Raw genomic sequence first — 22896 nt, forward strand, 5'->3', positions numbered from 1 at the left:
CTAGCACTACAACTAGCACTACAACTAGCACTACAACTAGACTAGCACTACAACTAGACTAGCACTACAACTAGCACTACAATTAGACTAGCACTACAACTAGACTAGCACTACAACTAGACTAGCACTACAACTAGACTAGCACTACAACTAGACTAGCACTACAACTAAACTAGCACTACAACTACACTACAACTAGACTAGCACTACACTACAACTACAACTAGCACTACAACTAGACTAGCACTACAACTACAACTACAACTAGCACTACACCTACAACTAGCACTACACCTACAACTAGCACTGCACCTACAACTAGCACCACACCTACAACTAGCACCACACCGACGACTAGCACCACACCGAGACTAGCACCACACCGAGACTAGCACCACACCGAGACTAGCTCTACAACTAGACTAGCACTACACTACAACTAGACTAGCACTACACTACAACTAGACTAGCACTACAACTAGACTAGCACTACAACTAGACTAGCACTACAACTAGACTAGCACTACACTACAACTAGACTACAACTAGAACTACACTACAACTAGAACTACACTACAACTAGACTAGCACTACAACTAACCACTACAACTAGACTAGCACTACAACTACCACTACAACTAGCACTACACTACAACTAGACTACAACTAGAACTACACTACAACTAGACTAGCACTACAACTAGACTAGCACTACAACTAACCACTACAACTAGACTAGCACTACAACTACAACTACAACTAGCACTACAACTAGACTAGCACTACAACTAGACTAGCACTACAACTAGACTACAACTAGACTAGCACTACAACTACACTACAACTAGACTAGCACTACAACTAGCACTACAACTAGACTAGCAGTACAACTAGACTAGCACTACACTACAACTAGACTAGCACTACAACTAGACTAGCACTACAACTAGACTAGCACTACAACCAGACCTAGAACTACAACCAGACCTAGAACTACAACTACACTAGAACTGGCTACTTCTATCTCTTCCAATGATGACCTTTGAACTTGACTAGAAGTAATACATGTTCACTATGCCTCAGACAACCTCTTACCCTCGTCATGTTCACTATGTCTCAGACCTCTTACCCTCGTCATGTTCACTATGTCTCAGACAATCTCTTACCCTCGTCATGTTCACTGTCTCAGACAACCTCTTACCATCGTCATGTTCACTATGTCTCAGAGAACCTCTTACCCTCGTCATGTTCACTGTCTCAGACAACCTCTTACCCTCGTCATGTTCACTGTCTCAGACAACCTCTTACCCTCGTCATGTTCGCTATGTATCAGACAACCTCTTACCCTCGTCACAATGTAGTTGTGAAGGCTGTTGACGAAGTGCATCAGTTTGACCCTCAGCAGAAACATCCTGTGGATCTGCTGGTTGATTGGCTCTTTAGCCTTCACCTCTTCTGGTGTCCCTTCCCACCGCTTAGCCTTCACCTCCTCTGGTGTCCCTTCCCACCGCTTAGCCTTCACCTCCTCTGGTGTCCCTTCCCACCGCTTAGCCTTCACCTCTTCTGGTGTCCCTTCCCACCGCTTAGCCTTCACCTCTTCTGGTGTCCCTTCCCACCGCTTAGCCTTCACCTCCTCTGGTGTCCCTTCCCACCGCTTAGCTGCTAATGTCAAATCTATAGGAGGAAACAATCCAGCATTAACACATGTGTTGTGGAAACAATCCAGCATTAACACGTGTTGTGGTCATGACATTCAGAAATCCCTCATGTTTTGAGAGAGAAAATCTTATTTGACCTTTGTTGATTGATATACACTGCTCAAAAAAAATAAAGGGAACACTTAAACAACACAATGTAACTCCAAGTCAATCACACTTCTGTGAAATCAAACTGTCCACTTAGGAAGCAACACTGATTGACAATAAATGTAACATGCTGTTGTGCAAATGGAATAGACAACAGGTGGAAATTATAGGCAATTAGCAAGACACCCCCAATAAAGGAGTGGTTCTGCAGGTGGGGACCACAGACCACTTCTCAGTTCCTATGCTTCCTGGCTGATGTTTTGGTCACTTTTGAATGCTGGCGGTGCTTTCACTCTAGTGGTAGCATGAGACGGAGTCTACAACCCACACAAGTGGCTCAGGTAGTGCAGCTCATCCAGGATGGCACATCAATGCGAGCTGTGGCAAGAAGGTTTGCTGTGACTGTCAGCGTAGTGTCCAGAGCATGGAGGCGCTACCAGGAGACAGGCCAGTACATCAGAAGACGTGGAGGAGGCCGTAGGAGGGCAACAACCCAGCAGCAGGACCGCTACCTCCGCCTTTGTGCAAGGAGGAGCAGGAGAAGCACTGCCAGAGCCCTGCAAAATGACCTCCAGCAGGCCACAAATGTGCATGTGTCTGCTCAAACGGTCAGAAACAGACTCCATGAGGGTGGTATGAGGGCCCGACGTCCACAGGTGGGGGTTGTGCTTACAGCCCAACACCGTGCAGGACGTTTGGCATTTGCCAGAGAACACCAAGATTGTCAAATTCGCCACTGGCGCCCTGTGCTCTTCACAGATGAAAGCAGGTTCACACTGAGCACGTGACAGACGTGACAGTCTGGAGACGCCGTGGAGAACGTTCTGCTGCCTGCAACATCCTCCAGCATGACCGGTTTGGCGGTGGGTCAGTCATGGTGTGGGGTGGCATTTCTTTGTGGGGGCCGCACAGCCCTCCACGTGCTCGCCAGAGGTAGCCTGACTGCCATTAGGTACCGAGATGAGATCCTCAGACCCCTTGTGAGACCATATGCTGGTGCGGTTGGCCCTGGGTTCCTCCTAATGCAAGACAATGCTAGACCTCATGTGGCTGGAGTGTGTCAGCAGTTCCTGCAAGAGGAAGGCATTGATGCTATGGACTGGCCCGTCTGTTCCCCAGACCTGAATCCAATTGAACACATCTGGGACATCATGTCTCGCTCCATCCACCAACGCCACGTTGCACCACAGACTGTCCAGGAGTTGGCGGATGCTTTAGTCCAGGTCTGGGAGGAGATCCCTCAGGAGACCATCCGCCACCTCATCAGGAGCATGCCCAGGCGTTGTAGGGAGGTCATACAGGCACGTGGAGGCCACACACACTACTGAGCCTCATTTTGACTTGTTTTAAGAACATTACATCAAAGTTGGATCAGCCTGTAGTGTGGTTTTCCACTTTAATTTTGAGTGCGACTCCAAATCCAGACCTCCATGGGTTGATAAATTGGATTTCCATTGATTATTTTTGTGTGATTTTGTTGTCAGCACATTCAACTATGTAAAGAAAAAAGTATTTAATGAGATTATTTCTTTCATTCAGATCTAGGATGTGTTGTTTTAGTGTTCCCTTTATTTTTTTGAGCAGTATATTTTGAAATGTATTTCATTGTGAAGCAGACGGATTACCAGGATGTGTACTGTGAGCATGCGCTGACAAGCTGCCAAGTCTCTTCACTGACATTTTCAACCTCTCCCTGTCCGAGTCTGTAATACCTACATGTTTCAGGCAGACCACCATAGTCCCTGTGCCCAAAGAACACTAAGGTAACCTGTCTAAATGACCATCGCACCGTAGCTCTAACATCTGTATCCATGAAGTGCTTTGAAAGGCTGGTCATGGTTCACATCAACACCACCATCCCAGAAATCTTGGATCCACACCAATTCGCATACTGATTTTTAGCATGTGATTTTTAGTCCAAATTAACTGTTTTCTAATAGAGTCCAGTTGCTTTTAAATGGATTTGTTGATATAGGAACATTCTGGAATAGATGCGTGTTGGACGAGGAAAACCTTCTTGATGGCTTTAGCTCTTCCCAGTAGAGATAAGGGGATCGTTCTGGAATAGATATTAGCTCTTCCCAGTAGGGATAAGGGGATCGTTCTGGAATAGATATTAGCTCTTCCCAGTAGAGATAAGGGGATCGTTCTGGAATAGATATTAGCTCTTCCCAGTAGAGATAAGGGGATCGTTCTGGAATAGATATTAGCTCTTCCCAGTAGGGATAAGGGGATCGTTCTGGAATAGATATTAGCTCTTCCCAGTAGGGATAAGGGGATCGTTCTGGAATAGATATTAGCTCTTCCCAGTAGAGATAAGGGGATCGTTCTGGAATAGATATTAGCTCTTCCCAGTAGGGATAAGGGGATCGTTCTGGAATAGATATTAGCTCTTCCCAGTAGGGATAAGGGGATCGTTCTGGAATAGATATTAGCTCTTCCCAGTAGAGATAAGGGGATCGTTCTGGAATAGATATTAGCTCTTCCCAGTAGGGATAAGGGGATCGTTCTGGAATAGATATTAGCTCTTCCCAGTAGGGATAAGGGGATCGTTCTGGAATAGATATTAGCTCTTCCCAGTAGAGATAAGGGGATCGTTCTGGAATAGATATTAGCTCTTCCCAGTAGGGATAAGGGGATCGTTCTGGAATAGATATTAGCGCTTCCCAGTAGGGATAAGGGGATCGTTCTGGAATAGATATTAGCTCTTCCCAGTAGGGATAAGGGGATCGTTCTGGAATAGATATTAGCTCTTCCCAGTAGGGATAAGGGGATCGTTCTGGAATAGATATTAGCTCTTCCCAGTAGGGATAAGGGGATCGTTCTGGAATAGATATTAGCTCTTCCCAGTAGAGATAAGGGGATCGTTCTGGAATAGATATTAGCTCTTCCCAGTAGGGATAAGGGGATCGTTCTGGAATAGATATTAGCTCTTCCCAGTAGGGATAAGGGGATCGTTCTGGAATAGATATTAGCTCTTCCCAGTAGAGATAAGGGGATCGTTCTGGAATAGATATTAGCTCTTCCCAGTAGGGATAAGGGGATCGTTCTGGAATAGATATTAGCTCTTCCCAGTAGGGATAAGGGGATCGTTCTGGAATAGATATTAGCTCTTCCCAGTAGAGATAAGGGGATCGTTCTGGAATAGATATTAGCTCTTCCCAGTAGGGATAAGGGGATCATTCTGGAATAGATATTAGCTCTTCCCAGTAGAGATAAGGGGATCGTTCTGGAATAGATATTAGCTCTTCCCAGTAGGGATAAGGGGATCGTTCTGGAATAGATATTAGCTCTTCCCAGTAGAGATAAGGGGATCGTTCTGGAATAGATATTAGCTCTTCCCAGTAGGGATAAGGGGATCGTTCTGGAATAGATATTAGCTCTTCCCAGTAGGGATAAGGGGATCGTTCTGGAATAGATATTAGCTCTTCCCAGTAGGGATAAGGGGATCGTTCTGGAATAGATATTAGCTCTTCCCAGTAGGGATAAGGGGATCGTTCTTCAGAACTCTATGTTTGCTTTGAATTTATCCATCTGAAGGGGGGAAATTAGCTTAAAACATGGAACAGTACAGTTTTGTAATTTCGATTCCCAGGTAGGTAAACTTTTCTAAGGTCATCTTAAAACAGATGTTCTAGTCAAGAAGGGTGCTGTTCTTGAACGGACATCAATTCACTATTTCAAATCATTATGTTGTTATATGTTTACTTGTGTCCATGCCAATAAAGTTTATAGAATTGAGATTCGAAGTGAGAGAAAGACAGAGGGAGAGAGAGAGAAGAGAGAGGGGGAGAGAGAGAGAGAGAGAAGAGAGAGGGGAGAGAGAGAGAGAGAGAGAAGAGAGAGAGAGAGGGGACAGAGGGGGGAGAGAGAGAGAGAGAGAGAAGAGGGGGGAGAGAGAGAGAGAAGAGAGGGGAGAGAGAGAGAGAGAAGAGAGGGGAGAGAGAGAGAGAGAGAGAAGAGAGAGGGGAGAGAGAGAGAGAGAGAGAGAAGAGAGAGGGGAGAGAGAGGGGAGAGAGAGGAGAGAGAGAGAGAAGAGACAGAGGGGGAGAGAGAGAGAGAAGAGAGGGGGGGAGAGAGAGGGGAGAGAGAGAGAGAAGAGACAGAGGGGGAGAGAGAGAGAGAAGAGAGGGGGGAGAGAGAGGGAGAGAGAGAGGGGAGAGAGAGAGAGAGAGAAGAGAGAGGGGAGAGAGAGAGAGAGAGAGAAGAGAGAGAGAGAGGGGACAGAGGGGGAGAGAGAGAGAGAGAGAGAAGAGGGGGGAGAGAGAGAGAGAAGAGAGGGGAGAGAGAGAGAGAGAAGAGAGGGGAGAGAGAGAGAGAGAGAGAGAGAGGGGAGAGAGAGAGAGAAGAGAGGGAGAGAGAGAGAGAGAAGAGAGGGGAGAGAGAGAGAGAGAGAGAGAGAGGGGAGAGAGAGAGAGAGAGAGGAAGAGAGAGGGGAGAGAGAGAGAGAGAGAGAGAGAGAGAGAGAGAGAAGAGAGGGGGAGAGAGAGGGAGAGAGAGAGAGAAGAGACAGAGGGGGAGAGAGAGAGAGAAGAGAGGGGGGAGAGAGAGGGAGAGAGAGAGGGGAGAGAGAGAGAGAAGAGACAGAGGGGGAGAGAAAGAGAGAAGAGAGAAGAGACAGAGGGGGGAGAGAGAGAGAGAGAAGAGAGGGGAGAGAGAGAGAAGAGAGACAGAGGGGGAGAGAGAGAGGGGGGAGAGAGAGAGAGAGAGAGGGGAGAGAGAAGAGACAGAGGGGGAGAGAGAGAGAGAGAGACAGAGGGGGAGAGAGAGAGGGGGGAGAGAGAGAGAGAGAGAGGGGCGAGAGAGAAAACGACAGAGACAGAGTAACACTAGACCTACCACTGAAGGTCAGCGTGTCCAGACTGTATTTGGCCCATTTGATCTGCAGCAGCAGCAGGAACACCTGGTTGTAGATCCTCTGGCACTCTGAGCTGACCACAATGTCAACAGGCCAGGGCACCTTCAGGACAACACAAACACACAACACAAACACAGAATGAATCCCAAACGGCACCTTCAGGACAACACAAACACAGAATGAATCCCAAACAGCACCTTCAGGACAACACAAACACAGAATGAATCCCAAACAGCACCTTCAGGACAACACAAACACAGAATGAATCCCAAACGGCACCTTCAGGACAACACAACACAAACATAGAATGAATCCCAAATGACACTCTGAACTGTTTAGTGCACTAAGTCCCATATTCCTGTGTTTTCTGATACCTACAAATGGTCAAATGAAACTTTGAACATAGGGCTTTGGACCAGGGACCATAAGTAGTGCACTATATAGGGAATAGGGTGGCGCTTGGGGAGGGACACTAGTCACATTTCATCTACTGCAGAGTAAGAGTATAGTGTGGCTGCTGATTCATCTGTCCCCTGACCTTTCACCCCCCTGGTCTGAAGATCCAGAAGCTTCTGTATACCGTCTCTGCTCTACACGTGGAGAACAGGCTGCTCTGACCAATGAATGGCGCTCCTTTTAAAATCAAGTCAAGTGTTTTTGAAAGAAAAGCAAAAAATAAATAAAATGGTCCATTTAAAATAACATCAGTTTGATCAGAAATACAGTGTAGACATTGTTCATGTTGTAAATTACTATTGTAGCTGGAAACGGCTGGTTTTTAGCAGCTCTGCACTGCTCAGCAAAGCGCTAGAAGTATGATCGCCCTTCTGCTGAGGGCGTGTCGCCATAAACGCTGCACGGGCCAATGGAGACATCAGATTGACCATGCGACCAGATGCACAACACACTTCCTCTCTCCTGCCAATTTGTGCACATTCATTGTTTCATAACTTCATTGTGTGAATTGTTTGTGTTTGATTGTAAGTGTATATATCAATTCCCCCATTACATATATCACAAGTACAACATTTACCCTTTATTCCTATAAGAAAAAATCTACAATAGTAATTTATGATAATGCATTCAATATTATTAGTCTTCCTGTTATCATTGTCAATAGCGGACATATTGTTTGCAGAGTGTACAACCTATGAGAAACAAGTTCTGGTTAATATCATTCCATTTACGAGTTTTAGTCAATTTAGTCATTGTCTTTAGTTTGGAGCGTTCCTGTCAATGTTGAGTAAAAGACGCGCACGCGTAGAAGAGTAGTCCTACAGGCTACCTGAAGGACAGGTTGGCAAATCAATCTGATAGTATTTCTGATTGGCTTAACGCACCACCAATGACCCCGTGGAGCTTCTCAAAGTAAAGTGTTCACCTTAAAACATCAAGCAAACATAGTCTGTTTTCACATCCACTGAGAATTACAATAGTTCCTCAAATGTATTTGTAAAATCATTCCAGTACTCGCTCTTTCCCGATAAAAAGGGGAAACATGTTCTGCTCCGATCCAGTGGAAAACATCATATAAATAAACCTACCTTCTTATCGATCCTCGACCTGGACTGAAATAGGTTTCAGTCCTCAGTAGGTTCAGGGGCTCCACAAAACAACTTGAGCTGATATTCTATAAAGACGAGCAGGAGATTTTGTGGTGCCGGTAGTCGGGTGACCTCCTGCCCAAGTCAACCACTGCTTCTCACCTCCTTAATCAAATAGTCTCCAGCTGTGTCTGTCCCAGAGCTCACTGGAGCAGGAAACTCTCAGGGCCCAGAATATTTTATATCATGTTGCAGGTTCGATAGCACAAGCTTCAGGTTTGACCTATTAGTTAATAGTAGATGCAATGTTTCCAGTTTGTTGCAGACAGGCCATGTGTAGCCAATGTGATTTATAGGATATTTATTTTAAAATAAAATCAGGCTATTTTCTACCTGCAGGCTGCAATGTTTTAACTTGTTGGCAGTTTTTACATGGTTCAAATAACATTTTATTTGTCACATGCCCCAAATACTACAGGTGTAGTACACCTTACAGTGAAATGCTGAATACAACAGGTGTAGTAGACCTCACAGTGAAATGCTGAATACAACAGGTGTAGTAGACCTCACAGTGAAATGCTGAATACAACAGGTGTAGTAGACCTCACAGTGAAATGCTGAATACTACAGGTGTAGTAGACCTCACAGTGAAATGCTGAATACTACAGGTGTAGACAGACCTCACAGTGAAATGCTGAATACTACAGGTGTAGACAGACCTCACAGTGAAATGCTGAATACAACAGGTGTAGACAGACCTCACAGTGAAATGCTGAATACAACAGGTGTAGTAGACCTCACAGTGAAATGCTGAATACTACAGGTGTAGTAGACCTCACAGTGAAATGCTGAATACAACAGGTGTAGTAGACCTCACAGTGAAATGCTGAATACAACAGGTGTAGTAGACCTCACAGTGAAATGCTTACATTACAAGCCTTTAACCAACAATGCAGTTTAAAGAAAATACCCCCCCAAAAACAATGTGAGAAACGCGAAGGGAAGGAGACCACAGAAACGCGAAGGGAAGGAGACCACAGAAACGCGAAGGGAAGGAGACCACAGAAACGCGAAGGGAAGGAGACCACAGAAACGCGAAGGGAAGGAGACCACAGAAACGCCGAAGGGAAGGAGACCACAGAAACGCGAAGGGAAGGAGACCACAGAAACGCCGAAGGGAAGGAGACCACAGAAACGCCGAAGGGAAGGAGACCACAGAAACGCGAAGGGAAGGAGACCACAGAAACGCGAAGGGAAGGAGACCACAGAAACGCGAAGGGAAGGAGACCACAGAAACGCGAAGGGAAGGAGACCACAGAAACGCGAAGGGAAGGAGACCACAGAAACGCGAAGGGAAGGAGACCACAGAAACGCGAAGGGAAGGAGACCACAGAAACGCGAAGGGAAGGAGACCACAGAAACGCGAAGGGAAGGAGACCACAGAAACGCGAAGGGAAGGAGACCACAGAAACACGAAGGGAAGGAGACCACAGAAACGCGAAGGGAAGGAGACCACAGAAACGTGTGTTTAAAGTAGAGGTAAAGAAACTCAGAACATGATCCGCACATGCGAAGAAGCTTCGGGACCTTTAATCCGGCGAAAAAATGGTCAGGGAAAAGTCGGATCTGCAGCCAACCTGTTATCATGTGGATAAGGTTGGTAGGTGACTCACCTTGTAACTGAGGGTCAAACCGTCCAGATTATTAACAGGCTGTTTCTTTCTGACTGGGTCTATCGTCTCCAGGAAGATGGACAACCTGGAAAACATACATTTTGTCATTTACTTTATTGTGACAATAAATTCAATGCCATCAAAATGGATAAAACATCACAACTATTAGCCTACCGCTATTGTTGATATTACATCCTGTATGATTAGTTAGCCTATCAACTCACTGAAATCTCTCAAAACCATAACAAACCCTAACCAATGAGAGCCCAGTCAGTGTGGGGTGTAACCAATGAGAGCCCAGTCAGTGTGGGGTGTAACCAATGAGAGCCCAGTCAGTGTGGGGTGTAACCAATGAGAGCCCAGTCAGTGTGGGGTGTAACCAACGAGAGCCCAGTCAGTGTGGGGTGTAACCAACGAGAGCCCAGTCAGTGTGGCTGTGTAACCAATGAGAGCCCAGTCAGTGTGGCTGTGTAACCAATGAGAGCCCAGTCAGTGTGGCTGTGTAACCAATGAGAGCCCAGTCAGTGTGGCTGTGTAACCAATGAGAGCCCAGTCAGTGTGGCTGTGTAACCAACGAGAGCCCAGTCAGTGTGGCTGTGTAACCAACCCGAGCCCAGTCAGTGTGGCTGTGTAACCAACGAGAGCCCAGTCAGTGTGGCTGTGTAACCAACGAGAGCCCAGTCAGTGTGGGGTGTAACCAACGAGAGCCCAGTCAGTGTGGGGTGTAACCAACGAGAGCCCAGTCAGTGTGGCTGTGTAACCAACGAGAGCCCAGTCAGTGTGAGGTGTAACCAATGAGAGCCCAGTCAGTGTGGCTGTGTAACCAACGAGAGCCCAGTCAGTGTGGCTGTGTAACCAACGAGAGCCCAGTCAGTGTGGAGTGTAACTAATGAGAGGCCAGTCAGTGTGGAGTGTAACCAACGAGAGCCCAGTCAGTACCTGCTGCTGTCCTCTGGGCACCGCTGTCCCACAGCTTCCTGCAGCTGAACGTTGAGGAACGCCAGCTGCTGCCAGCTCTCCTTCTCCAAGACCTTATCAAAGATGGCTGTATAGAAGTCATACATGGTGTCTCCTGCCTCCAACAGGAAGTAGTTCCTCATGGCCTGGAGGTACTCCAGCAGTCTAGGGGTTAAAGGTTAGGGTTAGTATAGGGCCTATAACAGCTGTAGAAGTCTGGGGGTTAAAGGTTAGGGTTAGTATAGGGCCTATAACAGCTGTAGAAGTCATACTGGAGGTACTCCAGCAGTCTGGGGGTTAAAGGTTAGGGTTAGTATAGGGCCAGGGACACCTGTGCTAGTCAGTCCTACAGTACTGGGACTATTAATGAGTCCCAAATGATACGATATTCCCTATATAGTGCACTACTCCAGGAAGAGGGTTGGGCAGCGCTGATATAGGAAACAGTTATCAACAGTAGTGCACTATATAGGAAATAGTGTGTCATTTGGGATGAAGCCTATACCCACTCAATGATACTGTACCTGGAATGTTTCAATGAACGAGGTCAATGACCTTAATTGATCAATGAAGTACAAGGGAATAATGAACACATGCAGGGGGACACCTGGTCCTGGAGGACCAGAGACATGAGATAGACAGACACCTGGAGGACCAGAGACACCTGGAGGACCAGAGACACCTGGAGGACCAGAGACACCTGGAGGACCAGAGACACCTGGAGGACCAGAGACATGAGATAGAGACACCTGGTCCTGGAGGACCAGAGACACCTGGAGGACCAGAGACACCTGGAGGACCAGAGACATGAGATAGAGACACCTGGTCCTGGAGGACCAGAGACACCTGGAGGACCAGAGACACCTGGAGGACCAGAGACATGAGATAGAGACACCTGGAGGACCAGAGACATGAGATAAAGTAACGACAGACAGACGTAGTAACTTCACCTGTAGTCTTTCTTCAGGGTGGTCATGAGGTTGCCACAGCACTCGATGTACCTCTTCTGGATGTGTGGGTAGAGGCAGGAGCGCAGCGTCAGCTCAAAGGTCTGACACGTCACCGACTCTGACGAGCGGTCCACGATCACGTCACCGCCTGAGAACCTCTCGTGGAAGTCACTCTGCTCCAGGTACAGCCTGGAGAGGGGGATGGGAATTAGGAGTTACCAGAGTCTTTCCGTCAGTTACTCTTTCTGGAGGGACCAACCAGAGCTGGGGTTACTCTTTCTGGAGGGACCAACCAGAGCTGGGGTTAGGATTACTCTTTCTGGAGGGACCAACCAGAGCTGGGGTTACTCTTTCTGGAGGGACCAACCAGAGCTGGGGTTAGGGTTACTCTTTCTGGAGGGACCAACCAGAGCTGGGGTTAGGGTTACTCTTTCTGGAGGGACCAACCAGAGCTGGGGTTAGAGTTACTCTTTCTGGAGGGACCAACCAGAGCTGGGGTTAGAGTTACTCTTTCTGGAGGGACCAACCAGAGCTGGGGTTAGGGTTACTCTTTCTGGAGGGACCAACCAGAGCTGGGGTTAGAGTTACTCTTTCTGGAGGAACCAACCAGAACTGGGGTTAGGATTACTCTTTCTGGAGGGACCAACCAGAGTTGGGGTTAGGGTTACTCTTTCTGGAGGGACCAACCAGAGCTGGGGTTAGAGTTACTCTTTCTGGAGGGACCAACCAGAGCTGGGGTTAGGGTTACTCTTTCTGGAGGGACCAACCAGAGCTGGGGTTAGGGTTACTCTTTCTGGAGGGACCAACCAGAGCTGGGGTTAGGGTTACTCTTTCTGGAGGGACCAACCAGAGCTGGGGTTAGGGTTACTCTTTCTGGAGGGACCAACCAGAGCTGGGGTTAGGATTACTCTTTCTGGAGGGACCAACCAGAGCTGGGGTTAGGGTTACTCTTTCTGGAGGGACCAACCAGAGCTGGGGTTAGAGTTACTCTTTCTGGAGGGACCAACCAGAGCTGGGGTTAGGGTTACTCTTTCTGGAGGGACCAACCAGAGCTGGGGTTAGAGTTACTCTTTCTGGAGGGACCAACCAGAGCTGGGGTTAGAGTTACTCTTTCTGGAGGGACCAACCAGAGCTGGGGTTAGGGTTACTCTTTCTGGAGGGACCAACCAGAGCTGGGGTTAGGGTTACTCTTTCTGGAGGGACCAACCAGAGCTGGGGTTAGGGTTACTCTTTCTGGAGGGACCAACCAGAGCTGGGGTTAGGGTTACTCTTTCTGAAGGGACCAACCAGAGCTGGGGTTAGAGTTACTCTTTCTGGAGGGACCAACCAGAGCTGGGGTTAGAGTTACTCTTCCTGGAGGGACCAACCAGAGCTGGGGTTAGGGTTACTTTTTCTGGAGGGACCAACCAGAGCTGGGGTTAGGGTTACTCTTTCTGGAGGGACCAACCAGAGCTGGGGTTAGGATTACTCTTTCTGGAGGGACCAACCAGAGCTGGGGTTAGCGTTACTCTTTCTGGAGGGACCAACCAGAGCTGGGGTTAGGGTTACTCTTTCTGGAGGGACCAACCAGAGCTGGGGTTAGAGTTACTCTTTCTGGAGGGACCAACCAGAGCTGGGGTTAGGGTTACTGTTTCTGGAGGGACCAACCAGAGCTGGGGTTAGGGTTACTCTTTCTGGAGGGACCAACCAGAGCTGGGGTTAGGATTACTCTTTCTGGAGGGACCAACCAGAGCTGGGGTTAGCGTTACTCTTTCTGGAGGGACCAACCAGAGCTGGGGTAAGGATTACTCTTTCTGGAGGGACCAACCAGAGCTGGGGTTAGGGTTACTCTTTCTGGAGGGACCAACCAGAGCTGGGGTTACTCTTTCTGGAGGGACCAACCAGAGCTGGGGTTAGGGTTACTCTTTCTGGAGGAACCAACCAGAGCTGGGGTTAGGGTTACTCTTTCTGGAGGGACCAACCAGAGCTGGGGTTAGGGTTACTCTTTCTGGAGGGACCAACCAGAGCTGGGGTTACTCTTTCTGGAGGGACCAACCAGAGCTGGGGTTAGGGTTACTCTTTCTGGAGGGACCAACCAGAGCTGGGGTTAGGGTTACTCTTTCTGGAGGGACCAACCAGAGCTGGGATTAGAGTTACTCTTTCTGGAGGGACCAACCAGAGCTGGGGTTAGGGTTACTCTTTCTGGAGGGACCAACCAGAGCTGGGGTTACTCTTTCTGGAGGGACCAACCAGAGCTGGGGTTAGGGTTACTCTTTCTGGAGGAACCAACCAGAGCTGGGGTTAGGGTTACTCTTTCTGGAGGGACCAACCAGAGCTGGGGTTAGGGTTACTCTTTCTGGAGGGACCAACCAGAGCTGGGGTTAGGGTTACTCTTTCTGGAGGGACCAACCAGAGCTGGGGTTAGAGTTACTCTTTCTGGAGGGACCAACCAGAGCTGGGGTTAGGGTTACTCTTTCTGGAGGGACCAACCAGAGCTGGGGTTAGGGTTACTCTTTCTGGAGGGACCAAACAAGATAAAACTTAACATAATCAAGATATTCTAATTCAATGATAGTTTTTCCACTAATTGGTCTTTGGAATAATTTTTATTTATTTATTTTTATTTCACCTTTATTTAACCCAGGTAGGCCAGTTGAGAACAAGTTCTCATTTACAACTGCGACCTGGCCAAGATAAAGCAAAGCAGTGCGACACAAATAACAGAGTTACACATAAACAAACGTACAGTCAATAATACAATAGAAAACAAAGATTTTTCTATTTATGTACAGTGTGTGCAAATGTAGAGGAGTAGGGAGGTAGGCAATAAATAGGCCATAGAGGCGAAATAATTACAATTTAGCAAATTAACACCGGAGTGATAGATGTGCAGATGATGATATGCAACTAGAAATACTGGTGTCCAAAAGAGCAGAAAAGTAAATAAAAACAATATGGGGATGAGGTAGGTAGATTGGATGGGCTATTTACAGATGTGCTGTGTACAGCTGCAGCGATTCTTTTCAATTCGTTCCAGTCATTGGCAGCAGAGAACTGGAAGGAAAGACGGCCAAAGGAGGTGTTGGCTTTGGGGATGACCAGTGAGATATACCTGCTGGAGCGCATGCTACAGGTGGGTGCTGCTATGGTGACCAGTGCGCTGAGATAAGGCGGGGCTTTACCTAGCAGAGACTTGTAGATGACCTGGAGCCAGTGGGTTTGGCGACGAGTATGAAGCGAGGGCCAGCCAACGAGAGCGTACAGGTCGCAGTGGTGGGTAGTATATGGGGCTTTGGTGACAAAACGGATGGCACTGTGATAGACTGCATCCAGTTTGTTGAGTAGAGTGTTGGAGGCTATTTTGTAAATGACATTGCCGAAGTCAAGGATCGGTAGGATAGTCAGTTTTACGAGGATATGTTTGGCGGCATGAGTGAAGAATGCTTTGTTGCGAAATAGGAAGCCGATTCTAGTTTTAATTTTGGATTGGAGATGCTTAATGTGAGTCTGGAAGGAGAGTTTACAGTCTAACCAGACACCTAGGTAGTTGTAGTTGTCCACATATTGTAGGTCAGAACCGTCCAGAGTAGTGATGCTAGTCGGGCGGGCAGGTGCGGGCAGCGATCGGTTGAAGAGCATGCATTTAGTTTTACTTGTATTTAAGAGCAGTTGGAGGCCATGGAAGGAGAGTTTGGTATTGAAGCTTGTCTGGACGTTAGTTAACATAGTGTCCAAAGAAGGGCCAGAAGTATACAGAATGGTGTCGTCTGCGTAGAGCTGGATCAGAGAATCACCAGCAGCAAGATCGACATCATTGATGTATACAGAGAAGAGAGTCGTCCTGAGAATTGAACCCTGTGGCACCCCCATAGAGACTACCAGAGATCCGGACAACAGGCCCTCCGATTTGACACACTGAACTCTATCTGAGAAGTAGTTGGTGAACCAGGCGAGGCAGTCATTTGAGAAACCATGGCTGTTGAGTCTGCCGATAAGAATACGGTGATTGACAGAGTCGAAAGACTTGGCCAGGTCAATGAAGATGGCTGCACAGTACTGTCTCTTATCGATGGCGGTTATGATATCGTTTAGGACCTTGAGCGTGGCTGAGGTGCACCCGTGACCAGCTCGGAAACCAGATTTCATAGTGGAGAAGGTACGGTGGGATTCGAAATGGTCGGTAATTTGTTTGTTAACTTGGATTTCAAAGATCTTAGAAAGGCAGGGTAGGATTGATATAGGTCTATAACAGTTTGGGTCTAGAGTGTCTCCCCCTTTGAAGAGGGGGATGACTGAGGCAGCTTTCCAATCTTTAGGGATCTCAGACGATACGAAAGAGAGGTTGAGAATAGGCTAGTAATAGGGGTTGCAACAATTTCGGCAGATAATTCTAGAAAGAGAGGGTCCAGATTGTCTAGCCCAGCTGATTTTGCAATTCTTTCAGAACATCAGCTGTCTGGATTTGGGTGAAGGAGAAGCAGGGGGGGGGGGGGGTTGGGCAACTTGCTGCAGGGGGTGCTGAGATGTTGGCCAGGGTAGGGGTAGCCAGGTGTTGTTTGGGCACAGACCTGGATAGTGTGACAGAACTATGCATGCTCTCTCTGCAGTAGATTGCAACTCCGCCCCCTTTGGCTGTTCTATCTTGTCGGAAAATGTTATAGTTAGGGATGGATATTTCAGGATTTTTGGTGGCCTTCCTAAGCCAGGATTCAGACACGGCAAGAACATCAGGGTTGGCGGAGTGTGCTAAAGCAGTGAATAAAACAAACTTAGGGAGGAGGCTTCTAATGTTAACATGCATGAAACCAAGGCTTTTATGGTTACAGAAGTCAACAAATGAGAGCGCCTGGGGAGTGGGAGTGGTGCAGGGGGCTGCAGGTCCTGGGTTAACCTCTACATCACCAGAGGAACAGAGGAGGAGTAGGATAATGTTACGGCTAAAGGCTAAAATAACTGGTCGTCTGGTGCGTTTGGAACGGAGAGTAAAAGGAGCAGATTTCTGGGTGCGGAAGAATAGATTCAAGGCATAATGTACAGACAAGGGTATGGTAGGATGTGAATACAGTGGAGGTAAACCTCGGCATTGAGTGACGATGAGAGAGGTTTTGTCTCTAGATGCACCATTTAAACCAGGTGAGGTCACCGCATGAGTGGGGGGTGGAACATAAGGGCTAGCTAAAGCATATTGACCAGGGCTGGAGGCTCTACAGTGAAATACGACAAAAATTACTAACCAAAACAGAAATAGACAAGGCATATTGACTTTTGGGAGAGGCGTGTGTAGCCGAGTGATCATAGGGTCCAATGAGTACTTAGGCGAGCTGGAGGCACGGCGATTCAGACAGCTAGCAGGCCGGGGCTAGCAGCAGGCTAACAGATGGGCCTCGGGGGGACGTCGCAACGGGAGAGTCTGTTGAAACTCCCTCGGACAGTTAAGTCAGCAGATCAGTCGTGATGGATCAGCGGGTCTCCGTGTCGGCAGCAAAGAGTCCAGGCCAATTGGCAGAAGAGGTATTGAAGCCCAGGAATTATCTTATGGAATTCTTTGGCTAGCCGGGAGATGGGCCTAGTTCAAGGCTAACTACTAGCTAGTTAGCTGGCTAGCTTCTAAAAATACCAGATCCGTACCACATTGGGTGAGGCGGGTTGCAGGAGAGTATATTCAGTCCTTAGATGGAAAATGAGATAAAAAAAAAAAAAAAGAATATAAATGTATACAAAATATATATGAAGAAAAACGATATATACACAAGGGACGGGACAAGACAATCAAAACAGACCCCCACTGCTACGCCATCTTGGATTTTTTGTTGTTGTCTCTACCACTCTCCTCCACTCACCTGGCGAAGTTAATGGCCAGTAGAGGGTCGTGTATGTCGTCCATCTGTAGATGCTGAGCTACAATCGACTGCATCTTGATCAGGCTCTGCTTAGTGGCCTGTTGCTCGGTGACCGTATCCGTGGGGGAGTCGTCCCGGCAACGGAGGCGGGACTGAACAGACTCCAGGAAAAGAGTGTACAAGCTCTTCCTTTCTGCATCTAAAACATACAGAGAACATTAGGAACTCAAGCAGTAAGCGGGTGTTTTGTACCATATGGCCATACTTTGCTAGATTATAGCTCAAGGCTCAGGGATGAGATAGGAATACCATCGTATGGTTCCATAATACTGTATATTCTGAAAAACAGTTTGCTGTCGGTAGTTGAGCAAATAAACAGACATAAGCAGTAGTCAAACTCCCCTGTCTCCCATCTCAAACACATCTCTCTGTACCACACTCTGCACTGGAAACACTAGCCTGGTGACCAATTACAGACCGGCTACACACCAGCGAAAGATTAAGTACCAAACAGCTATAGACGAGCTACAGAAAAGCTACAGACCAGCTAAAGATGAACTACAGACCAGCAACAGACCAACTAAAGATGAACTACAGACCAGCAACAGACCAGCAACAGACCAACTACAGACCAGCAACAGAACAGCTAAAGATGAACTACAGACCAGCTACAGACCAACTGAAGACCAGCAACAGAACAGCTAAAGATGACCTGACCTCTCGTGGAGCCATCGGTCTGCTCAGCCTCTACAGACCAACACTGACCTCTCGTGGAGCCATCGGTCTGCTCAGCCTCTACAGACCAACACTGACCTCTCGTGGAGCCATCGGTCTGCTCAGCCTCTACAAACCAACACTGACCTCTCGTGGAGCCATCGGTCTGCTCAGCCTCTACAAACCAACACTGACCTCTCGTGGAGCCATCGGTCTGCTCAGCCTCTACAGACCAACACTGACCTCTCGTGGAGCCATCGGTCTGCTCAGCCTCTACAGACCAACACTGACCTCTCGTGGAGCCATCGGTCTGCTCAGCCTCTACAAACCAACACTGACCTCTCGTGGAGCCATCGGTCTGCTCAGCCTGTACAGACCAACACTGACCTCTCATGGAGCCATCAGGCTGCTCAGCTACAGACCAACACTGACCTCTCGTGGAGCCATCAGTCTGCTCAGCTACAGACCAACACTGACCTCTCGTGGAGCCATCAGTCTGCTCAGCCTCTTTACAGTCCAGGTTCTTGAGGAGCTGCATGCTCTTCCCAGCCATGATGATCTGTTTGAGGACCGGCTTGAGGAAGGAGACCATGGTGAGCTGAGACCTCGATGCCTGCTCCCCTCCGCTGCTCCCGCTGGCCGCGTCACTCAGCTTCTCCTCGCTCTCCACCGTCTCTGAGATACTGTACAAGGTGTAGGTGGCGTACCAAAAATCTCTGTGATTCACTGGTACGTCCTTGTTCCTGGGTTGGGAGATAGAGATAAGGTAGGGGGTCAGGACCATCGATTTATATACACACTAGATGACTAATACAGGGGGCGCTGTGTTGAAGCCAACACGCCTCCATCTTGGAACCACCCCCCCCCCCCCCCACTTTATGAATGTCTACATTCATTTATACCATGTTTATTCTATTACAGACACCTTAATGCATACTGTACATTATACTATGTGAGTTTTTATATATAAATCGTGCATATCATTAAAAAAAACACATTGAATAGTTGGCTGTTTAATTCAGAATTTGGAATGGCCTGACATATCCTTGTATGTAGCAATGTCACATGGACGTTTTAATTTAGAAAAAGCCTTTTCAGTGTTAAAATAGGTCTATTTCTATATTATTCCCAAGGATCAGCTAACAAACATATAATACCTCTCTAAAATGGCACCCTATTCCCTGTAGTGCACACTATTCCCTATGGGTTCTGGTCTAAAGTAGTGCACTATTCCCTATGGGGCCCTGGTCTAAAGTAGTGCACTACATAGGGAATAGGGCTCTGGTCTAAAGTAGTGCACTAAATAGGGAATAGGGCTCTGGTCTATAGTAGTGCACTATATAGGTTATAGGGCTCTGGTCTAAAGTAGTGACTATATAGGGAATAGGGCTCTGGTCTATAGTAGTGCACTATATAGGGAATAGGGCTCTGGTCTATAGTAGTGCACTATATAGGGAATAGGGCTCTGGTCTATAGTAGTGCACTATATAGGGAATAGGGCTCTGGTCTAAAGTAGTGTACTATATAGGGAATAGGGCTCTGGTCTATAGTAGTGCACTATATAGGGAATAGGGCTCTGGTCTAAAGTAGTGCACTATATAGGGAATAGGGCTCTGGTCTATAGTAGTGCACTATATAGGGAATAGGGCTCTGGTCTAAAGTAGTGTACTATATAGGGAATAGGGCTCTGGTCTATAGTAGTGCACTATATAGGGAATAGGGCTCTGGTCTAAAGTAGTGCACTATATAGGGAATAGGGCTCTGGTCTAAAGTAGTGCACTATATAGGGTATAGTGTGAAGACAGATGACACCCAACACGGTCAGGCCATGTGACGAGAGCCTTCGTCAACGGTCCATGTACCCTGAGATGTTCCCTGAGGGACGCCAGGCCTAGGTACGCTCACGACGCGACCAGAAGCTCAGCTTGTTCCATACCTCTGAATGATGAACTCTTTAGCGGGGTCAAACAGGTGACCATGAACGATCCATTCATCCACGATCTCCAGGTACGGCCGGACTGTCTCCGTCCACAGAGAGAATAACAGAGCCACCTAGGTCAGAGGTCAGAGGAGTTAAGACAGTTACACCTGGCGGTTTGGAGTCCATTAACCCCCCCTCACAGACACGCACAAAACCAGACACACTCACAGACACGGTTCGGAGTCCATTAACCCTCCCTCACAGACACGGTTCGGAGTCCATTAACCCTCCCTCACAGACACGGTTCGGAGTCCATTAACCCTCCCTCACAGACACGGTTCGGAGTCCATTAACCCTCCCTCACAGACACACTCACAGATACGCACAAAACCAGTCACACTCACAGACACGGAGTCCATTAACCCTCCCTCACAGACACGGACAAAACCAGAAACGCTCACAGACACGGCCACACTCACAGACACACATGTAAACACAAACACTCACGGCCTGTTGGGATGCCTCTCCCACGCTGTCGTACTCTATGATGGCCTTGTAGAGTGTGTTGAGCAGGTGTGACGCCCGCACCACGTTAGGGGTCTCAGGGGGAACCTCTGCCACGCCCGTACAGAACACCTTGTGGAGCACCTTGATCTGGGCCAGGTGAGGGCTCAGTCTGTCCAGCACCCCTGCCAGGGTCACCGTCTCATCTAGAGGTTATAACAGGGTCACCGTCTCATCTAGAGGTTATAACAGGGTCACCGTCTCATCTAGAGGTTATAACAGGGTCACCGTTCTCATCTACAGAGGTTATAACAGGGTCACCGTCTCATCTACAGAGGTTATAACAGGGTCACCGTCTCATCTACAGAGGTTATAACAGGGTCACCGTCTCATCTACAGAGGTTATAACAGGGTCACCGTCTCATCTACAGAGGTTATAACAGGGTCACCGTCTCATCTACAGAGGTTATAACAGGGTCACCGTCTCATCTACAGAGGTTATAACAGGGTCACCGTCTCATCTACAGAGGTTATAACAGGGTCACCGTCTCATCTACAGAGGTTATAACAGGGTCACCGTCTCATCTACAGAGGTTATAACAGGGTCACCGTCTCATCTACAGAGGTTATAACAGGGTCACCGTCTCATCTACAGAGGTTATAACAGGGTCACCGTCTCATCTACAGAGGTTATAACAGGGTCACCGTCTCATCTACAGAGGTTATAACAGGGTCACCGTCTCATCTACAGAGGTTATAACAGGGTCACCGTCTCATCGAGAGGTTAAAACAGGGTCACCGTCTCATCGAGAGGTTAAAACAGGGTCACCGTCTCATCGAGAGGTTAAAACAGGGTCACCGTCTCATCGAGAGGTTATAACGGGGTCACCGTCTCATCGAGAGGTTATAACAGGTTATAACAGTGTCACCTCCGACCACGACATGGAAGTTAACAGAATTTTGCAACTCTAATAACATCAGACAAAAGCCACAGGATAAACGAATCAACAATTAACGATGAAAGGTAAACCTGCCTTTCCCTATGAGGTCTCGCTCTATGGTGGTGAGCTCCTGTTTGAAGGAGGTGAAGTATTTGTAGAGGGCCCAGACAAAAGCCTGGTAAGTCCTGAAGGGAGGCTCGGTGCCCTGCTTAGAGGAGTACGAGCCTGGAGGGCAGGGCTCAGTGTCATACCCCGTTACCTCGTCTATAAACCTCTGCAGCCTGAACACTGCCTGGCCATAGACTGCTATGTGCTCCAACAGCGACCGCAGGCAGTTCTAGCAGGGAGAGAGACAGGAGAGAGAGAGGAGAAAAAGGAGAGAGAGGAGAAAAAGAAGAGAGGAGAGAGACAGGAGAGAGAGAGGAGAAAAAGGAGAGAGAGGAGAAAAAGGAGAGAGAGGAGAAAAAGAAAAAGAGAGGGACAGAGAGAAGAGAGAGACAGGAGAGAGGAGAATGAGGAGAGAGAGGAGAGATACACGAGAAAGAGGAGAGAGGAGAAAAAGAAGAGAGGAGAAAGAGGAGAGAGGAGAAAAAGAGAGAGGAGAGAGGAGAATGACACGAGAAAGAGAGAGGAGAAAGAGAAAAAGAGAGGGACAGAGAGAGATGGGGTTAGACAGGGAACTCCAATGTTAGAGACCAATTTGTTCCAGATTGTTAATATAAACATGTAATGATTAGACTGTAATCTTACGTTAGTCAGGTGAGTGACCACCACATCATTCCTGACCACCACTTTCCCATCCTGATGCTGGAATATAAAGTGTTTCTTCACCCCAGAGAGCAGCCTGGGGACAAACAATCATGGATTAAAGCCCCTAAAAGAGACTTTTCCGGAAGATTTGCATACATTTTTAAATCAGTAGCTCTGACCGTAGCGCTGAGGAGCCAAAACGGGAGTACTGTGTCATATCTGTGCAGCACGTCATTGGCTTCCTCTTTCTCCGCTGTGTGTGCATCTTGCCTACTGTCACTCAAAATGGCGAGGGGCTGAAGCTCATTGGCTGGAACTCGGGGGGCTGGCGTACGAGGGGGAAAGTGGCACTGCACAGCTTCCAAAAAACAGTCACTTTCAAACTAAGGATTTGGTGGCTAATTGAGGTAAAACCGTAATTCTGCTCATAGATTACGCATGTGTGAACTACACATTGAAA

At 47.8% G+C, this 22896-nt stretch overlaps 1 protein-coding gene across 2 annotated transcripts in view; it reads right to left on the minus strand.

The window, feature by feature from the left end:
* The window catches only part of tubgcp5 (tubulin gamma complex component 5), a 60235-nt gene that overhangs the window by 13765 nt on the left and 23574 nt on the right, over positions 1-22896 (minus strand). The window contains exons 9-20 of one of the 2 annotated variants that reach the window (XM_045697508.1): positions 22437-22530; positions 21780-22023; positions 20749-20951; positions 20257-20372; positions 18798-19063; positions 17607-17805; positions 11788-11976; positions 10820-11002; positions 9881-9965; positions 6645-6765; positions 1631-1674; positions 1346-1594 (exon numbers count right to left, since the gene is read on the minus strand). In XM_045697508.1, coding sequence (XP_045553464.1) covers positions 1346-1594; positions 1631-1674; positions 6645-6765; positions 9881-9965; positions 10820-11002; positions 11788-11976; positions 17607-17805; positions 18798-19063; positions 20257-20372; positions 20749-20951; positions 21780-22023; positions 22437-22530 — 1993 coding nt within the window. Of the gene's footprint in view, positions 1-1345; positions 1675-6644; positions 6766-9880; positions 9966-10819; positions 11003-11787; positions 11977-17606; positions 17806-18797; positions 19064-20256; positions 20373-20748; positions 20952-21779; positions 22024-22436; positions 22531-22896 lie in introns of both variants that reach the window. The other variant, XM_045697507.1, reaches the window with a different exon arrangement.

This window comes from Salmo salar, chromosome ssa16 (genome assembly GCF_905237065.1).
Source record: "Salmo salar chromosome ssa16, Ssal_v3.1, whole genome shotgun sequence".
NCBI lineage: Eukaryota > Metazoa > Chordata > Actinopteri > Salmoniformes > Salmonidae > Salmo > Salmo salar.